The 12,664-nt window shown below is 70.9% G+C and overlaps 2 protein-coding genes across 4 annotated transcripts; one reads left to right on the top strand and one right to left on the bottom strand.

Moving 5' to 3' along the window:
* The first annotated feature begins 732 nt into the window (after window positions 1-732).
* On the top strand, window positions 733-7,860 carry APBB1 (amyloid beta precursor protein binding family B member 1). Of its 3 annotated transcripts, XM_030284984.4 has the most exons (14): window positions 734-848; window positions 1,277-1,918; window positions 2,290-2,468; window positions 2,734-2,790; window positions 2,866-2,972; window positions 3,337-3,373; window positions 3,779-3,916; window positions 4,451-4,575; window positions 5,143-5,257; window positions 5,902-5,986; window positions 6,467-6,550; window positions 6,662-6,783; window positions 7,225-7,401; window positions 7,467-7,860. In XM_030284984.4, exons 2-14 carry the CDS (start codon window positions 1,393-1,395, stop codon window positions 7,632-7,634), a joined length of 1,920 nt encoding a protein of 639 aa, XP_030140844.4. In that variant the 5' UTR covers window positions 734-848; window positions 1,277-1,392; the 3' UTR covers window positions 7,635-7,860. The 3 variants fall into 3 exon arrangements, with proteins under 3 accessions (XP_072792588.1, XP_030140844.4, XP_072792586.1); XM_072936487.1 differs by lacking the exon at window positions 2,734-2,790 and having other exon boundaries at window positions 733-848; XM_072936485.1 differs by having other exon boundaries at window positions 837-1,918.
* Window positions 7,861-8,244: 384 nt separating this feature from the next.
* On the bottom strand, window positions 8,245-12,281 carry SMPD1 (sphingomyelin phosphodiesterase 1). The gene is made up of 6 exons (XM_030285000.4): window positions 12,011-12,281; window positions 10,612-11,414; window positions 9,948-10,119; window positions 9,792-9,868; window positions 9,218-9,363; window positions 8,245-9,136 (listed from the first exon to the last, which is right to left on the bottom strand). The coding sequence occupies exons 1-6, from the start codon at window positions 12,245-12,247 to the stop codon at window positions 8,721-8,723; spliced, it is 1,851 nt and encodes a 616-aa protein (XP_030140860.4). The 5' UTR covers window positions 12,248-12,281; the 3' UTR covers window positions 8,245-8,720.
* Between the last annotated feature and the right edge of the window lie 383 nt (window positions 12,282-12,664).

Below are 12,664 nucleotides of genomic sequence, written 5' to 3'. Positions count from 1 at the left end.
GGAGGTTTGGAGCACCCATCCCTGCAGGTGTCCCCTGGAGGTGGCATGGAGTGCTCTGGGCTGGGGACAAGGTGGGATCAGGCACAGGTTGGACCCAGCCTTGCAGGCCTTACCAAACGGGATGTCTGTGATCCTGCAGAGGGTCAGACTGGTGCCCGCAGGCTGCAGGGACCCCGCACACCCTGTGCCACCATCGCTGCTCCCGGCCGCCCCGCTCCCCTCCGGGACTGGTAAGAGCCGGGAGCTCCGAGACCCTCCCGGTCCAGCTGGGGTTTGGGGGGTTCCGGGGGCGCAGCAGCCGCAGGGAGTCCCAGTGCTGCCCCGGCCCCGTCCGGTGCCGGTGTGGGGCAGCGGGGCGGAAACCGGCGCTGCCCGCGCCTTGGGGGATGCCGCAGGGGTAACCGGGGATTCAACTGGGCTGAACTGGTCCATGGCCCCGGGGTCCCGCTGCCCGCCCGGAACAGCCGGAACCTGGGGCGGGCACGGGCAGTGTCGGGGTCACCGGCCCCGGGAGTATCACCGGGGGGAAGGTCCCCCGTTCCGGCACGGCCCGGGGCTCCCGGTCCCGGGGGGTACTCAGCGGTATCCAGTGTTGCCGGTGCCGGGGAGGGTCCGGAGAGGTGCCGGTGGTCCCGGCCGGTGCCGGTGCCAGTGGCCCTGGCCAGTGCCAGTGGTCCCGTGCGGTGCCGGTGCCAGTGGCCCCGGCCAGTGCCGGTGCCGGTGGTCCCGTGCGGTGCCGGTGCCGGTGGCGGCGCTGTCCCCGCCGGCCGGTGCCGGAAGTGGAAGTGACGCGGCCCCGAGCCCCCCACCCTCCCCCGCGACCCCCGGCAGCGGAGCGGCCGCCGCAGGTACCGGCAGCGAGCGGGGGCAGCGCACGGGGCACGGGCCGGCCCCGCCGCGCTGCGGGCAGCGCCGGGCCCGTGCAGACCCCCGAGGGCCGGGCCGGGGGCAGCGCGGAGCTCCGCGGCGCGGGGTCCCGGTGGGATCTCCCCGGGCAGGGCCGTGGGGCGGACGCGGCGGGACCCCGGGCCGGGGGAGTGGCGGGGCGAGTCCGGGGGTTGTGCTCGTGGAGGGGCCGGCGGGGGCCCCGGGCCGGGCGGGATGCCGGGGCCGAGGGGGATGCCGGTGCTGGGGAGGTCCCCGCGTCCCGGGATGCCGGTGCTGGGGAAGGCCGCCCGCGGCCGGGGAGGGCTGCGGGGGGTGCCGAGTCCTTGGGAGGACCCGGGGCCGCGGAGCGTCCGTGGCCGCGGTCCCGGTGCCATCCCGCTCCCCGCAGGCCCGATGGACGCGGCGGCGCCCCGGGGGCTGTAGGACCCCCCCGCCCTCCCCCCCAGCACCGGCAGCCGGGCCGGGCCCTGCCGGGGGTCCCGCCGGTCCCCGCGTCCCCGCGCCATGTCGGGGGCCCTGAGCAAGTGCAGCGACCTGGCCAACGACAACCGGTGCCCGGGGCTGAGCCTGGGGCTGGCGGCGCCCCCCGAGCCGCGCACCGGCCCCGGCGGCGGCCCGGCCGAGGAGCTGCCCGGCGCCGGGTGGGCGAAGGCCGGGCAGGACCAGAACCGCAACGAGCTGGAGCCGGGGCCGGGGCCGGGGCGCTCCCCCGGGGCGCACGGGGAGTGCCCCGGGGCCCTCGAGCCGGGGCTGCGGGCCCGCAATGCCCGGAACGCCGCCAGGAACCCGCGGGCGCTGCTGATCGGCGCCTCGGAGGAGGAGGAAGAGGAGGAGGATGAGGAGGAGGACGAGGAGGAGGAGGACGGGGCCGGGGTCTCTCCGCCGGCTCTGGGCACGGAGCGGGGTCTGCGGGAGCCCCCGGGGCGCAGCGCCAGCCGCCTCTTCGGGGGGCCCGGCCCCGGCAGCGACGAGGACTCGAGCTGGGCCACGCTGAGCCAGGGCAGCCCCGGCAGCTCCCCCGATGAGCCAGGTGGGCACCGGTGGAGCCCCACGGTGAGCTCTCGCTGTCCCACAGCTGCCCCATGGAGGCTTCTGGCTTCTGACAATCTCTGGCTGCCCCACAGAGCCCGATGGCTGCTCCCACCCACTCCTTCCTGCCGTGCCCCCGTGCTCCTACCCGCTCCACATCTCCCCACTCCCTGGCTGTGTGCCCACTCATACACTCCCAGCCTCCGGAGCCATTCTAGTCCCCCGGCCCCCCGGCACTGTGCTGTGTCGCCAGCCCCCATTATTTCCATTTTCCCTTGTCCCTGTGGAGCCCTGTTGGGCCATCCCCGTGTCCCTGGGCACGGGGGGGCTGCGTGGGGCTGGGATTGACCCCTCTGGCCCCCTGCCCCGCAGAGTCGCTGTGGCCGTGTGGCGCGGGAGCGCACGGGGATCTGCCCCCCGGCTGGCTGCGGGTGCAGGACACCTCGGGCACCTACTACTGGCACGTCCCCACTGGTACCACCCAGTGGGAGCCCCCCGGTGGGCCCCACGAGAGCCCTTCCGATGGCAGCACCCCCACTGAGGGGCCCACCGTGAGTCGGCACTAGGAGGACTGGGCTTGCACTGGGAGGTGGTCCTGCAGCCTCTGCGGGGCCGCGGGGGTGGCTATGGGGCACGGGGTAGCTGGGACGTGATGGCAGGGTGGCTGTGTGGGGTGCAGGGCACCTGTGGTCTGGGCTCTTGGGTTACCGTGGGGCTCCCATAGTGTGCTGTGGGGTGACTGGGGGGGAACCGTGGGGCACTTGTGGGGTGACTGGGGGGCTGCCCTATGGAGCACCCTGACCCAGCCCCCTGCAGCTTTCCTGGACGAGCTTTGCCCCGGCCGAGACCTTCAACGATGGGCACTTGTGGAAGGTGAGAGGGGGTAGTGGATGGCAAAGGGTGGGGGGTCAGTGCCCCCCCAACCCCACAGAGCCCCCTTGCCCCTAGGACCCCACAGCTGAGGAGGAGGAGGAGGAAGAGGAAGAGGAAGATGAGGAGCCAGGAGTGTCAGACCTGGAGATGCTGTCACCAGGCCCAGGATCACCGGGAGAGGGGTGAGTGGGGGGCACAGGGGCTGGGGGCACTCACGGGCAGAGCTCTGCCTGGGCCCTGTCGGGACGTGGGACACTGGGTGACAAGCAAAGAATGGAGAGAGGGTGTTCGGTGGAAGTGGGAGCTGAGGGGGGCAGGGACCCGGGTGTGGGGCAGGGAAATGTAGTCTCAGGATGGGGTTGGATTTGAGGGACTCCCAGGATCTCAAGGCAGGGGTTTGGAGGGGAAAGTCCGAGTTGCTCAAGGTGCAATGATCCAGCTATAGGATGAGAGGGATCCCAGAGGGCTTTCAGGGACAGGGTTTGCGGGTGAAGAGGCCCCAGGCTCAGGGTGCTGTCGCTGACATCTCCACCCTTCCCCTTGCAGCATGGCCCTGGGCGAGGAGGATGTGCTGGACTCCAAGGTAGGGCCAGTCTCTGCTGACCCTCCCAGCCCACAGGGCCCCTTCCCCACTGCTGTGGGGTCTGGTGCACTGCCTGGTGCCCTGCCAGGGGCTGAGACACCAGCGCAGGGATGCCCCAGGCTGTCCCTGCACGGGAGGGGCCTGGCCCTGCCCCTCGCTGGGGTCTACCTTGCTGAGGGCCTGGGGCTGTGCAGAGTGGGGCGCTGAGGGGCCGGAGTACTGCTGGGGAGCTGAGCCTGCCCCCCTGCCCCTCACCAGCTCTGTCCCACAGCCCCCACCCACCACCCCTCATGCTCCATGCCTTTCCTGCCCTGCATCGCTCCCTTCTCCCCAGCCCATGCCATCCTTGCCCCACAGCCAGCCCCACACATCTCCCACTGACTCCCGTTCCCCCCTTGCCCCCAGGGCCTCCCGGTGCGCTCTCTGGGCTGGGTGCAGCTGCGGGAGGAGGAGCTGGGCCCGGGCCGCAGCAGCAGCGCTGTCAGCGCCTGCATCCGGCAGCTCTCGGGGCCTCGCCAGGCCCCCTCCGGCACCTGGGGGGAGGTGAGTGACCCGGACCCCCCTGTGTGCCCCACACCCTCCTGCTGCCCCCCCGGCACCTGGTGAGTGACCCCGGACCCCCCTGTGCCCCACACCCATCCCACACCCTCCTGCTGCCCCCCTGGCATCTGGGGGGAGGTGAGTGACCCCAGAGCCCCCTGTGTGCCCCACACCCATCCCACACCCGCCTGCTGCCCCCCCCCGGCACCTGGTGAGTTAGCCCAGACCTTCCTGTGTGCCCCACACCCATCCCACACCCGCCTGCTGCCCCCCCCCGGCACCTGGTGAGTGACCCCAGACCCCCCTGTGCCCCACACCCATCCCACACCCTCCTGCTGCCTCCCCCAGCACCTGGTGAGTGACCCCAGACCTTCCTGTGTGCCCCACACCCATCCCACACCCTCCTGCTGCCCCCCCCGGCACCTGGTGAGTGACCCCAGACCCCCCTGTGTGCCCCAAACCCATCCCACACCCTCCCCACTGCTCCCCTGGTACCTGGGGGAGTGGAACACCCTCCTGAGCCTCCTGTGCCTGCAGGCACGGGCGCTGCTGCTGCTGGAGGACCGCACGCTGAAGCTGGTGGACCCCCAGGACCGGGCCCTGCTGCATGCACAGCCCGTGGGCGGCATCCGCGTGTGGGGCGTGGGGCGGCACGGCAGCAGGTGGGGCACGGGTGGGGCTGGGGCACGGGGATGCCCACGGGTGTGGAGCTTAAGGTGGCACTGGTGTCCGGTGTGGAGGGCACGGGGTTCTGGTGTCTGCGGGGATGGGGGGATCTCCGTGTGTGGGACCCCCATGGGGCTTGGAGGTCCCACACCGTGTGGGGTGGGGGCTCTGGAATCCCATATATGTGGGGCTGGGGGCCGTGGGGCTGGGGTCCCCACATGGGTGAGCCGTGGGGCTCTGGGGGTCACGTGCACAGGGCTGGGAGGTCCCACATGTGGATGTGGTCCCATGGGTGGGGCAGGTGGGGGCCATGGGGTCCCAAAACGGAGCCCCCCGCAGAGAAGGGTGTGTGGCAGGAACAGATCTCGGGGGTGAGGGCTGGGGCCTGGGGCATGCCCATGCCCCCCCAGCACCCCCTAACCCTGCTCTGTCCCGCTGTGCTGCCGGGGATAAGGGAGAGGTACGGCTCCAATCTGCCCCCAGACCCCCAGTGCCCCCCGGCCCGGCCCGGACTGGGTGGGGAGGGGACTGGGGTGGTCCTGAGCACACCCTGCTCCCCCCAGGGACTTCGCATACGTGGCCCGGGACCCCCTGACGCAGGTGCTGAAGTGCCACGTGTTCCGCTGCGAGGGGCCCGCCAGCGCCATCGCCGCTGGCCTGCACCGCATTTGTGCTCAGGTGAGACCCCCCAGACCTGCCCAGGACCCCTCAAACTGCCCCCGTGGCCTGCACCATGTCTGTGCCTAAGTGAGACCCCCCTAAATTTCCACGGGACTCCCCCACTCTGGCCGGCACTGGTTCTGTGTCCAGGTAAAACCCTCCCAACCCTCTGCTGGGCTTCACCCCAAACTGCCACCTTGGTCTAGGCTGCAGGCCCCCTGAGATGAGACCCCCAAAAAGCCCCTGAGAACCCCTCACCTGACCTGCACCAGGTCTGGACCCAGGTGAGACACCCCCAAGACCCCCCAGGCCCAGGTAACCCACCCCAAATTCCCCTTCCTTGGCCTGCACGTCTGTGCCCAGGTGAGACCCCCCAGAAACCCGCCAGGACTTGCCCTAGCCTGCACATCTGCACACAGGTGAGACCTCCAGGCCCCTCCAGCCGGCCCCTAGGGGTGAGCCCCTGCCCACCCCAGCGTCCCCACAGACCTGCCACAGGGCCCAGGGATCCCTGGGGGTCCCTGTGGGTGCCCAGGGCATGACGGCCAGGAGGGCTGGGGGTGCCCCTTGTGTGACAGCTGGGGGACTGTGGGTCACCACGGGGGTCCCTGGAGGTCACTGTGGTGTGACATCTGGGAGGGCCCTGTCCCCCTGTGCCCCAGCTGACGGCGGAGCGGCGAAGTGCCCGGGCAGCAGGCAATGGCCTGGGGACAGACGCGCCCCGGCTGGGGGAGCCTCCCCTGCAGGGTACGGCGTTAGGGGTACCTCTGAGGGAACTGGGGGGCTCCAGGAGTCTGGGGGTCACTGGGAAGGGCTGGAGGACTGCTGGGGGATAGGGTGGCTGCAGGGGAGGGGGCTTGTGGGTCTGGAGGTTGCATTCGCTGGGGGAGGGCAGTTGGAAGGGAGAGTGGCTTTTAGGGAGGTTTAGGGGGTGCCCCACAATGTCCTCCACCACAGTAGGGCTCCTGGCCCCCAAGAGCAAGGCAGCACAGTTGAGTGTGTTGGGAGATCTGGGGGTGCTCTGGGGGAGTGTTGGGGTGCTCTGGGGGGTACTTGAAGGGCTCTGGGGAGGTCTGCCATGTCCCCCACACACTGCAGTGCCCAGGGTACAAGAGGTCTTGGGGTGCTGGGTGAGCACTGAGGGATGGGGAGGGGTTCTGGAGGGATGTTGGGGCTCTGGGGTGTCTTGGGGGTCTCTGGGGGTTTCTGACAGCACCTCCCCCACAGTGGAGTTCCCAGCCCCCAAGAGTGAGGTGGTTCAGCGCTTCCCCGTGTGTTACCTGGGCTGTGTCCCCGTGGCCAAGCCAGTGGGTGAGTGGGGGACTCAAGGGGAGTGTCTTGGGGGGCTCCTCCGGCCCACGTGCAGCAGCTGTGGGGCGAGGGCACCCCCAGAGATGCCCTGAGCGTCCCTGTGCCCCCCAGGCATGGATGTGATCAACGCGGCACTGGAGGCGGCGCTGGCCCCTGGCTCAGGGGAGCCGCCTGCGCCCACCCCCGTGGTGGTCAGTGTGGCCCCCGCCACTCTCACCATCGCTCACCGCCAGGTGCGTGCCCTCCTCGGACCCCCTGCCCCGGCACCCCCACCTACGCCCACCCTCCCCATCACCAGGTGCATCCCCAGCTCGGACCACTCCCCTGGGGGGCTGCGGTGACCCTGTCCCACTCTGGGGAGATGTGTTGGCCCCCGTCCTCACTGGTGACCCCTTCCTGTTCTGGGGTTTGAGTGACCCTATCACGGCTCCTTCCACGGTGTCCCCATCCCACCACATCCCGTGGGGCCTTGGGGAACCCCCTCCCAGCCCCAGGGATTCACAGTGACATTCCATGTGCCCTGCTGACCCTGTCCCCGTCCTGGGGGTGTCTCACTGCCCCCCTGCCCATCGTGTGGGTGCCCTGGTGACCCCTTCCCCTTGCCACGGGTGCCCCGATGCCCGCTGCTTCTCCTGCCGTGGTGCCCGAGCTGCGGGTGACCCGCGTGCCCCCAGACAGAGGCGGTGCTGTGCGAGTGCCGCGTGCGGTTCCTGTCCTTCATGGGGGTGGGACGCGACGTCCGCGCCTTCGCCTTCATCATGGCCAGCGCCCCCGGCACCTTCCGCTGCCACATGGTGTGGTGCGAGCCCAACGCCGCGGGGCTCAGCGAGGCGCTGCAGGCCGCCTGCGTGGTGAGTGCCACCCCCGGCCCCCCCCGGGCCGCCCCCCGCCCCGCTGACCCCCTCGCTCCCCGCAGCTCCGCTACCAGAAGTGCCTGGATGCGCGGCCCCAGGCCTCCAGCTCCTGCCTGCCGGCCCCCCCGGCCGACTCAGTGGCACGGCGGGTGGGCTCCTCTGTGCGCCGGGGGGTGCAGACCCTCCTGGGGACCCTCAAACCGCGGCGGGGAGGGGCGCAGACCCCGTGAGCGGGGCGAGGGCGTGGGGGGCACGTGGCTGGGCAAGGCAGCGTCGGGGGCAGGACCGCAGACCCAACGCTCCGGGGCGCAGAGTTACCCAGGGTGTTGGGTCGGGGGTCCTGCCCCCAACCACGGCCCCCACGGTGGGTCGCGCCCCCCCCAAGGTCCCCAATGCATGTGGTGTAACGAGGGTCTGTGTTGTACTAAATCATTAATTAATAAACCCATTCCACCAGCCCGGCTTGGCTGCGTTTGGCCTCACACAGGCAGGAGCAGCAAGAGCAGGACGGTGCTGGGTCTGTTCTGGTCTTCTTCGGATGTTGGTGAAGAGAGGCAGTGGGGCCCATCCACATCTTATTAGGAGGACGATGGGAGTACAGGGATCATGGGATGATCCCAATTGTGATCCCAGTGGGTGACAATCAGGACAAGGAGGTGGGGTGGTGGGGCCCCAGCATCCCTGATTTGGGTCTCCCTAAGCTGCTGCGGCTGAGAATTGCAGTGAGGAGGATGAAGGACAGTGCGGTCCATCACACCTGTACGGGGGGTGATGGGAGCGTGAGGACTATGTGCTGATCCTGACCCCAGTTCCAGTCCTGGTGGAGAGGATTAGGAGGGGTGGCGGTGTCTGTTGTGCCTTTATTGTGTAACTGGTGGGACATGGGGACCACGTGCCAATCCCAGCCTTGCTCCCAGTGACCTTGTACCAATCCTGCTCCCAGCCCCACCCCTGTGTGACCTGTGCTGGCTACAATCCTGCTGCCTGTGTAACCCTGGCCCTGCCCTGCTTCCCCTGAGGCCACTGCTGACCCTGCTCCTGGTGTGACCACATCCCGGGAGCTCCTGGTGTGACCACATCTTGGGAGCTCCTGGTGTCACCATGTCCCAGGAGCTCCCGGTGTCACCATGTCCCAGGAGCTCCTGGTATCACCATGTCCCGGGAGCTCCTGATGTCACTGTGTCCCAGGAGCTCCCGGTGTGACCATGTCCCAGGAGCTCCTGGTGTCACCATGTCCCAGGAGCTCCCGGTATCACCATGTCCCAGGAGCTCCCGGTGTCACCATGTCCCAGCCCCTGCTCCTGCTGGCCCCTGGCTCAGCAGAGCCGCCGCTGGTGCCAGAGCTCCTGGATGCGCGGGAAGGGCAGCGCAGGGCGCAGGGGCCGGCAGAGCGCAGGGTCGGCGGCGCGGCCGGAGCGCAGGGCGCAGAGCAGGGCGGCCTTGCAGGGGCCGCCGCAGGGCTCACGGGGCGGGTGCCCCTTGTGCAGGTGGAACCAGAAGAGCTGGAAGAGCGGCTCGTCGTCCTGCATGCGCCGCACCAGCCGGTCCCAGTCGGCGGGGAAGGCCGCGGGCAGCCCGTAGGCCTCGCGTGCGCCGTAGAGCCGCCGCCAGCGCGGGGCAGTGCCCGGCGGCGCCGCGTTGGCCTCCGTCAGGTTTAGGATGAAGGTCTCGTGGTCCAGGACCGCGTGGGAGCTGCCGGGGTAGGAGCCGGCCACCTCGTAGACGCGGTACCCTGCAGCGGGAGGCAGGAGGGATGGTCAGCGCTGGGGACTGGCCTGGCTCGGGGGGACGCGTGGCGGGGCTGGGGGCGCACCGGGATTGAGGTTGATGTAGGTGGTGACACTTGGCGCGATGAAGGCGATGGAGACGGGACGTGTCAGCGTCTCCTCATCGTAGAACAACTCGAACTCGTCCAGATGCGTGTGCCCGAAAAACTGCGCCGCGACGGTGCCCTCGAACCTGCCAGGGTGGGTGAGCAGGGGTGGCATCCCCAGAGCCTCAGCCTGGAACCCCAACCCGGGCCTGGCCCTGAGGTCCGGTATGGGGGGTGGGGGTGCAGGATACATGGGGTGGGGGTCTGGCACACGGGGCGGGCAGTCTGGTGCACAGGATGGCACACGGAGAGAGAGCCCAGGCTGTGGGGTAAAGTCTGCTGCAGAGGTCCAGCATACGAGGCAGGGGCCTGTCGTGTAGGGCAGGGGGACCACGTGTGGAATGGGAGTTCAGGGTGTGGAGCCAGGCTCTGGCTTGTGGGGGCTCTGGTGTGGGGGACAAGGGCACACGGACAGGGGTCCAGCACATGGAATGAAGGTGTGGCACATGGGGTGGAGCACATGGTCAGGGGTCTGGCACATGGTGTGGGGTCTGGGCAGGGGTCAGGCACTGACCTGCTGATGATGCGGTAGTAGTTCCAGCTCCAGCTGTGCAGACAGTGGGCTGGGGGGATGTGCCCGATGATGTGCACCTGTGGGCAGGGAGCCAGGGCTGTGGGTTTGCCCAGGGCCCACTGGGACACCCCATGGCCCCCCAGAACCCCCCCCCACCTTCTCCCCATCACGCTCAGCATCTGCCAGGACCCCCATGAGCCACTGGAGCTGCCCCGCAGGGTCAGTGGCGTTGATGAGAAGCCAGAAGTTGGCCTGGGAGCAGAAGTTCATGTTGAGAGAGACGAGGCGCAGCCCAGGCCAGACCTGTGCCGTGTAGAACCCTCCAGCCCTGTGTGGAAAAGGGAGGTCAATGCTGTGTCCCCTGAGCCACAGACTCTGCACCCATCCCACACACCCCCAGCTCTCTGCTACCTGCTCTGCCCACCCTCCTACAGCCCCCAGCCTGGAGCCCGTTACCCCACAGCCCTCTCTGTACGCCAGCCAGCCACGACCCCCCTCCTTGCACCTCTCCCCCCCATGAAGCTGAGCCATCTGCACCTGGCCCCAGCGAGCCTGGAACCCCCACTGCCCCTCCAGCATGGAGACCATGCTGTCTCCTGCTAGTCCTGTGCCCCCAGTAGCCCGGAGTTTCCTGCTCTGAGCCCCCAGTCTGTCCTCCTGCAGCCCCCAGAACAGCTGCCAGCCCAGAGCCCCGCAGCCTGCCAGCCCTGTGTCCCCTGATCCCTGGTACCCCAAATGCAACAGACCAAGGGCCCCCGCCCCTGTGCCCTCCTGCCCCCACACCCCTGAGCGGTGGAGCCCTCCCCGGCCCCGTGCCCACCGCAGGGTGCGCAGGGCGGCGGGGGGCAGCCAGGGCTGCCAGGCCTCGGCCATGGCGTCGTACAGCCACGCGGCCGAGCGGTTGCCGCGCACGTAGGGCGGCGGGAAGGCGTTCACCGGCGTGGCCTCGTGGTTGCCCACAGCGGGGAAGACGCGCAGCCCGCCGAGGCGGGCACGCAGCAGGGCCGTCACCGTGCGCAGCGCCCGCAGCTGGTCCCCGCGGCTCTGCTGCCACACGTCGTGCGCGGGAATGTCCCCGGTCCAGTACGCCGCCGCGAAGCCGCCGGCGCCGTTCCCGGTGCCGTTCCCGGTGCCGTTCCCGGTGCCGTTGGGGAGCTGGGCCAGCAGCGAGTCGATGGTGTGCAGGGGAAGGTCGCACTTGCTGTAGGAGCCCCAGAAGCCCGCCGCCCCCGGCCCCTCGCGGGGCGCCCCGCGGCAGCACAGCGGGTCGGGGCAGGCAACGGCGCTGCCCGGCGCGTACTGACGGTCCCAGTGCAGGTCCGTGAGGAAGAGGATGCGGGCCGTGGGCGCTCCGGGCGGCGGCGGCGAGGGCGGCCGCACCGGCGGCTTGGGGGCAGCGGGCAGGGACAGGTTCCAGGCGCCCAGGATGTCCCAGTGGCCGCAGCGGGGGCCCAGCAGCAGCCCGCAGGCCTCGGGCGGGCGCAGCACGGAGCGCGCCCAGGCGGCCACCACGTCTCCCTGGAAGAGCTGGACGGCCTGGCGGCACACGGGCGGCCGCGCCAGCCGCAGCTCCTGGCACAGCCGCGACGCCACGCGCCCCACGCGGGCCACGTTCGGCTCCAGCTGCGGGGGATGGACACCGGCATGGTCCCGGCACCCCGCACCTCCTGCCAGCCCCCGGGAGGCGCACGGCACCGCCCGGCTCCTGTCACTGTCCCACACCCGCCGGCCACCCCGGACCGCTCAGCTGGATATCCCGAGGCCAGAAGGGACCCACACGATCCCCCAGCCCCTCTGCTCCCCAGTCCGGTGCCCTCCTCCCTCCCTTCCCGTCCCCGCCCCAGCCTGTCCCCGTTCCCCCGAGCGGAGCCGCTGGCACGGCCCCGCCCGTCCCCGCCCCCGTTGCTCTTTCAGCCGTCCCAGCTTGTCATTCTCCCCGTCCCCGCCCGTCCCGATCCCGACCCGTCCCTGTCCCCATTCCCAACCCGGTCTCGTGCCTGTCACAAGCCCCGACCTGCCCCGGCCCGTCACGAGGGACCGGCCCGGCCTGTCCCGTCCTGTCCCTGTCCCGTCCTGTCCCCCATGTCCCCGTTCCTGTCCCAGTCCTGTCGCCCCTGCTCTTCCCGTCCTGGTGTCCATCCCCGTGCCTCGCCCGGTCTTCCGGCGTCCTCCCGGTGCCACCCGGTGCCCCCGGTGTCCCGGCGGTCCCCCGTGCCCACCTGTAGCGCCAGGTCCAGCGCCCCGAACAGCACCCGGCAGGCCGGGCACGACACGTTCTGCCAGCCCCAGCGCGGCGCCGCCGCCGCCAGCTGCTCCTCGGGGCCGGGCGGCGACCCCGCCGTCACCGGCAGCGCCAGCAGCGCCAGCGCGGCCAGGGCCAGCGGCAGCGGCGGCAGCAGTGTCCGCGGTGTCCGCGGTGCCCGCGGGGCCAGCGGGGCCCGAGCCCCGGCCGCCATGGCCGAGCGAGGGCGGGGCCGGCTCGGGGGCGGGGCCGAGCGGCGCCATTTACCGGCGAGGGGCGGGGCAATGCCGCGGGGTGGGCGGGGCCAAGGTTGGGCGGGGCTGTGGGCCCGCCCCCGGCGCCATGGCCGAGAGCGGCGGGGGCGCGACCAATGGCGCGGGGCTGGGCGTGGCCACCCGGGGCGGGAAGCCGTATGCAAATGAAGGAGCCGGTCTGACGTTCGAGCGCGGGGCAAGATGGGAGATGGAGTTCTGGGGCGGCCGGGGTCCCCGGTACCCTCCCCCGGGATCCCCTCCCGTGGGGTCCCCCTCCCCTGGGGCGCACGATCACCCTCTCGGGCCGGCACCGGGTGCACCGGGGTCCATCCCCCCAGCTGCCGCCGCCGCCGGGCTCAGCAGTGCCCAGCCCGCAG

The sequence above is a fragment of the Taeniopygia guttata genome, chromosome 1 (assembly GCF_048771995.1).
Source record: "Taeniopygia guttata chromosome 1, bTaeGut7.mat, whole genome shotgun sequence".
Taxonomy (NCBI): Eukaryota; Metazoa; Chordata; class Aves; order Passeriformes; family Estrildidae; genus Taeniopygia; species Taeniopygia guttata.
This window is presented reverse-complemented; position numbering and strand designations above follow the sequence as displayed.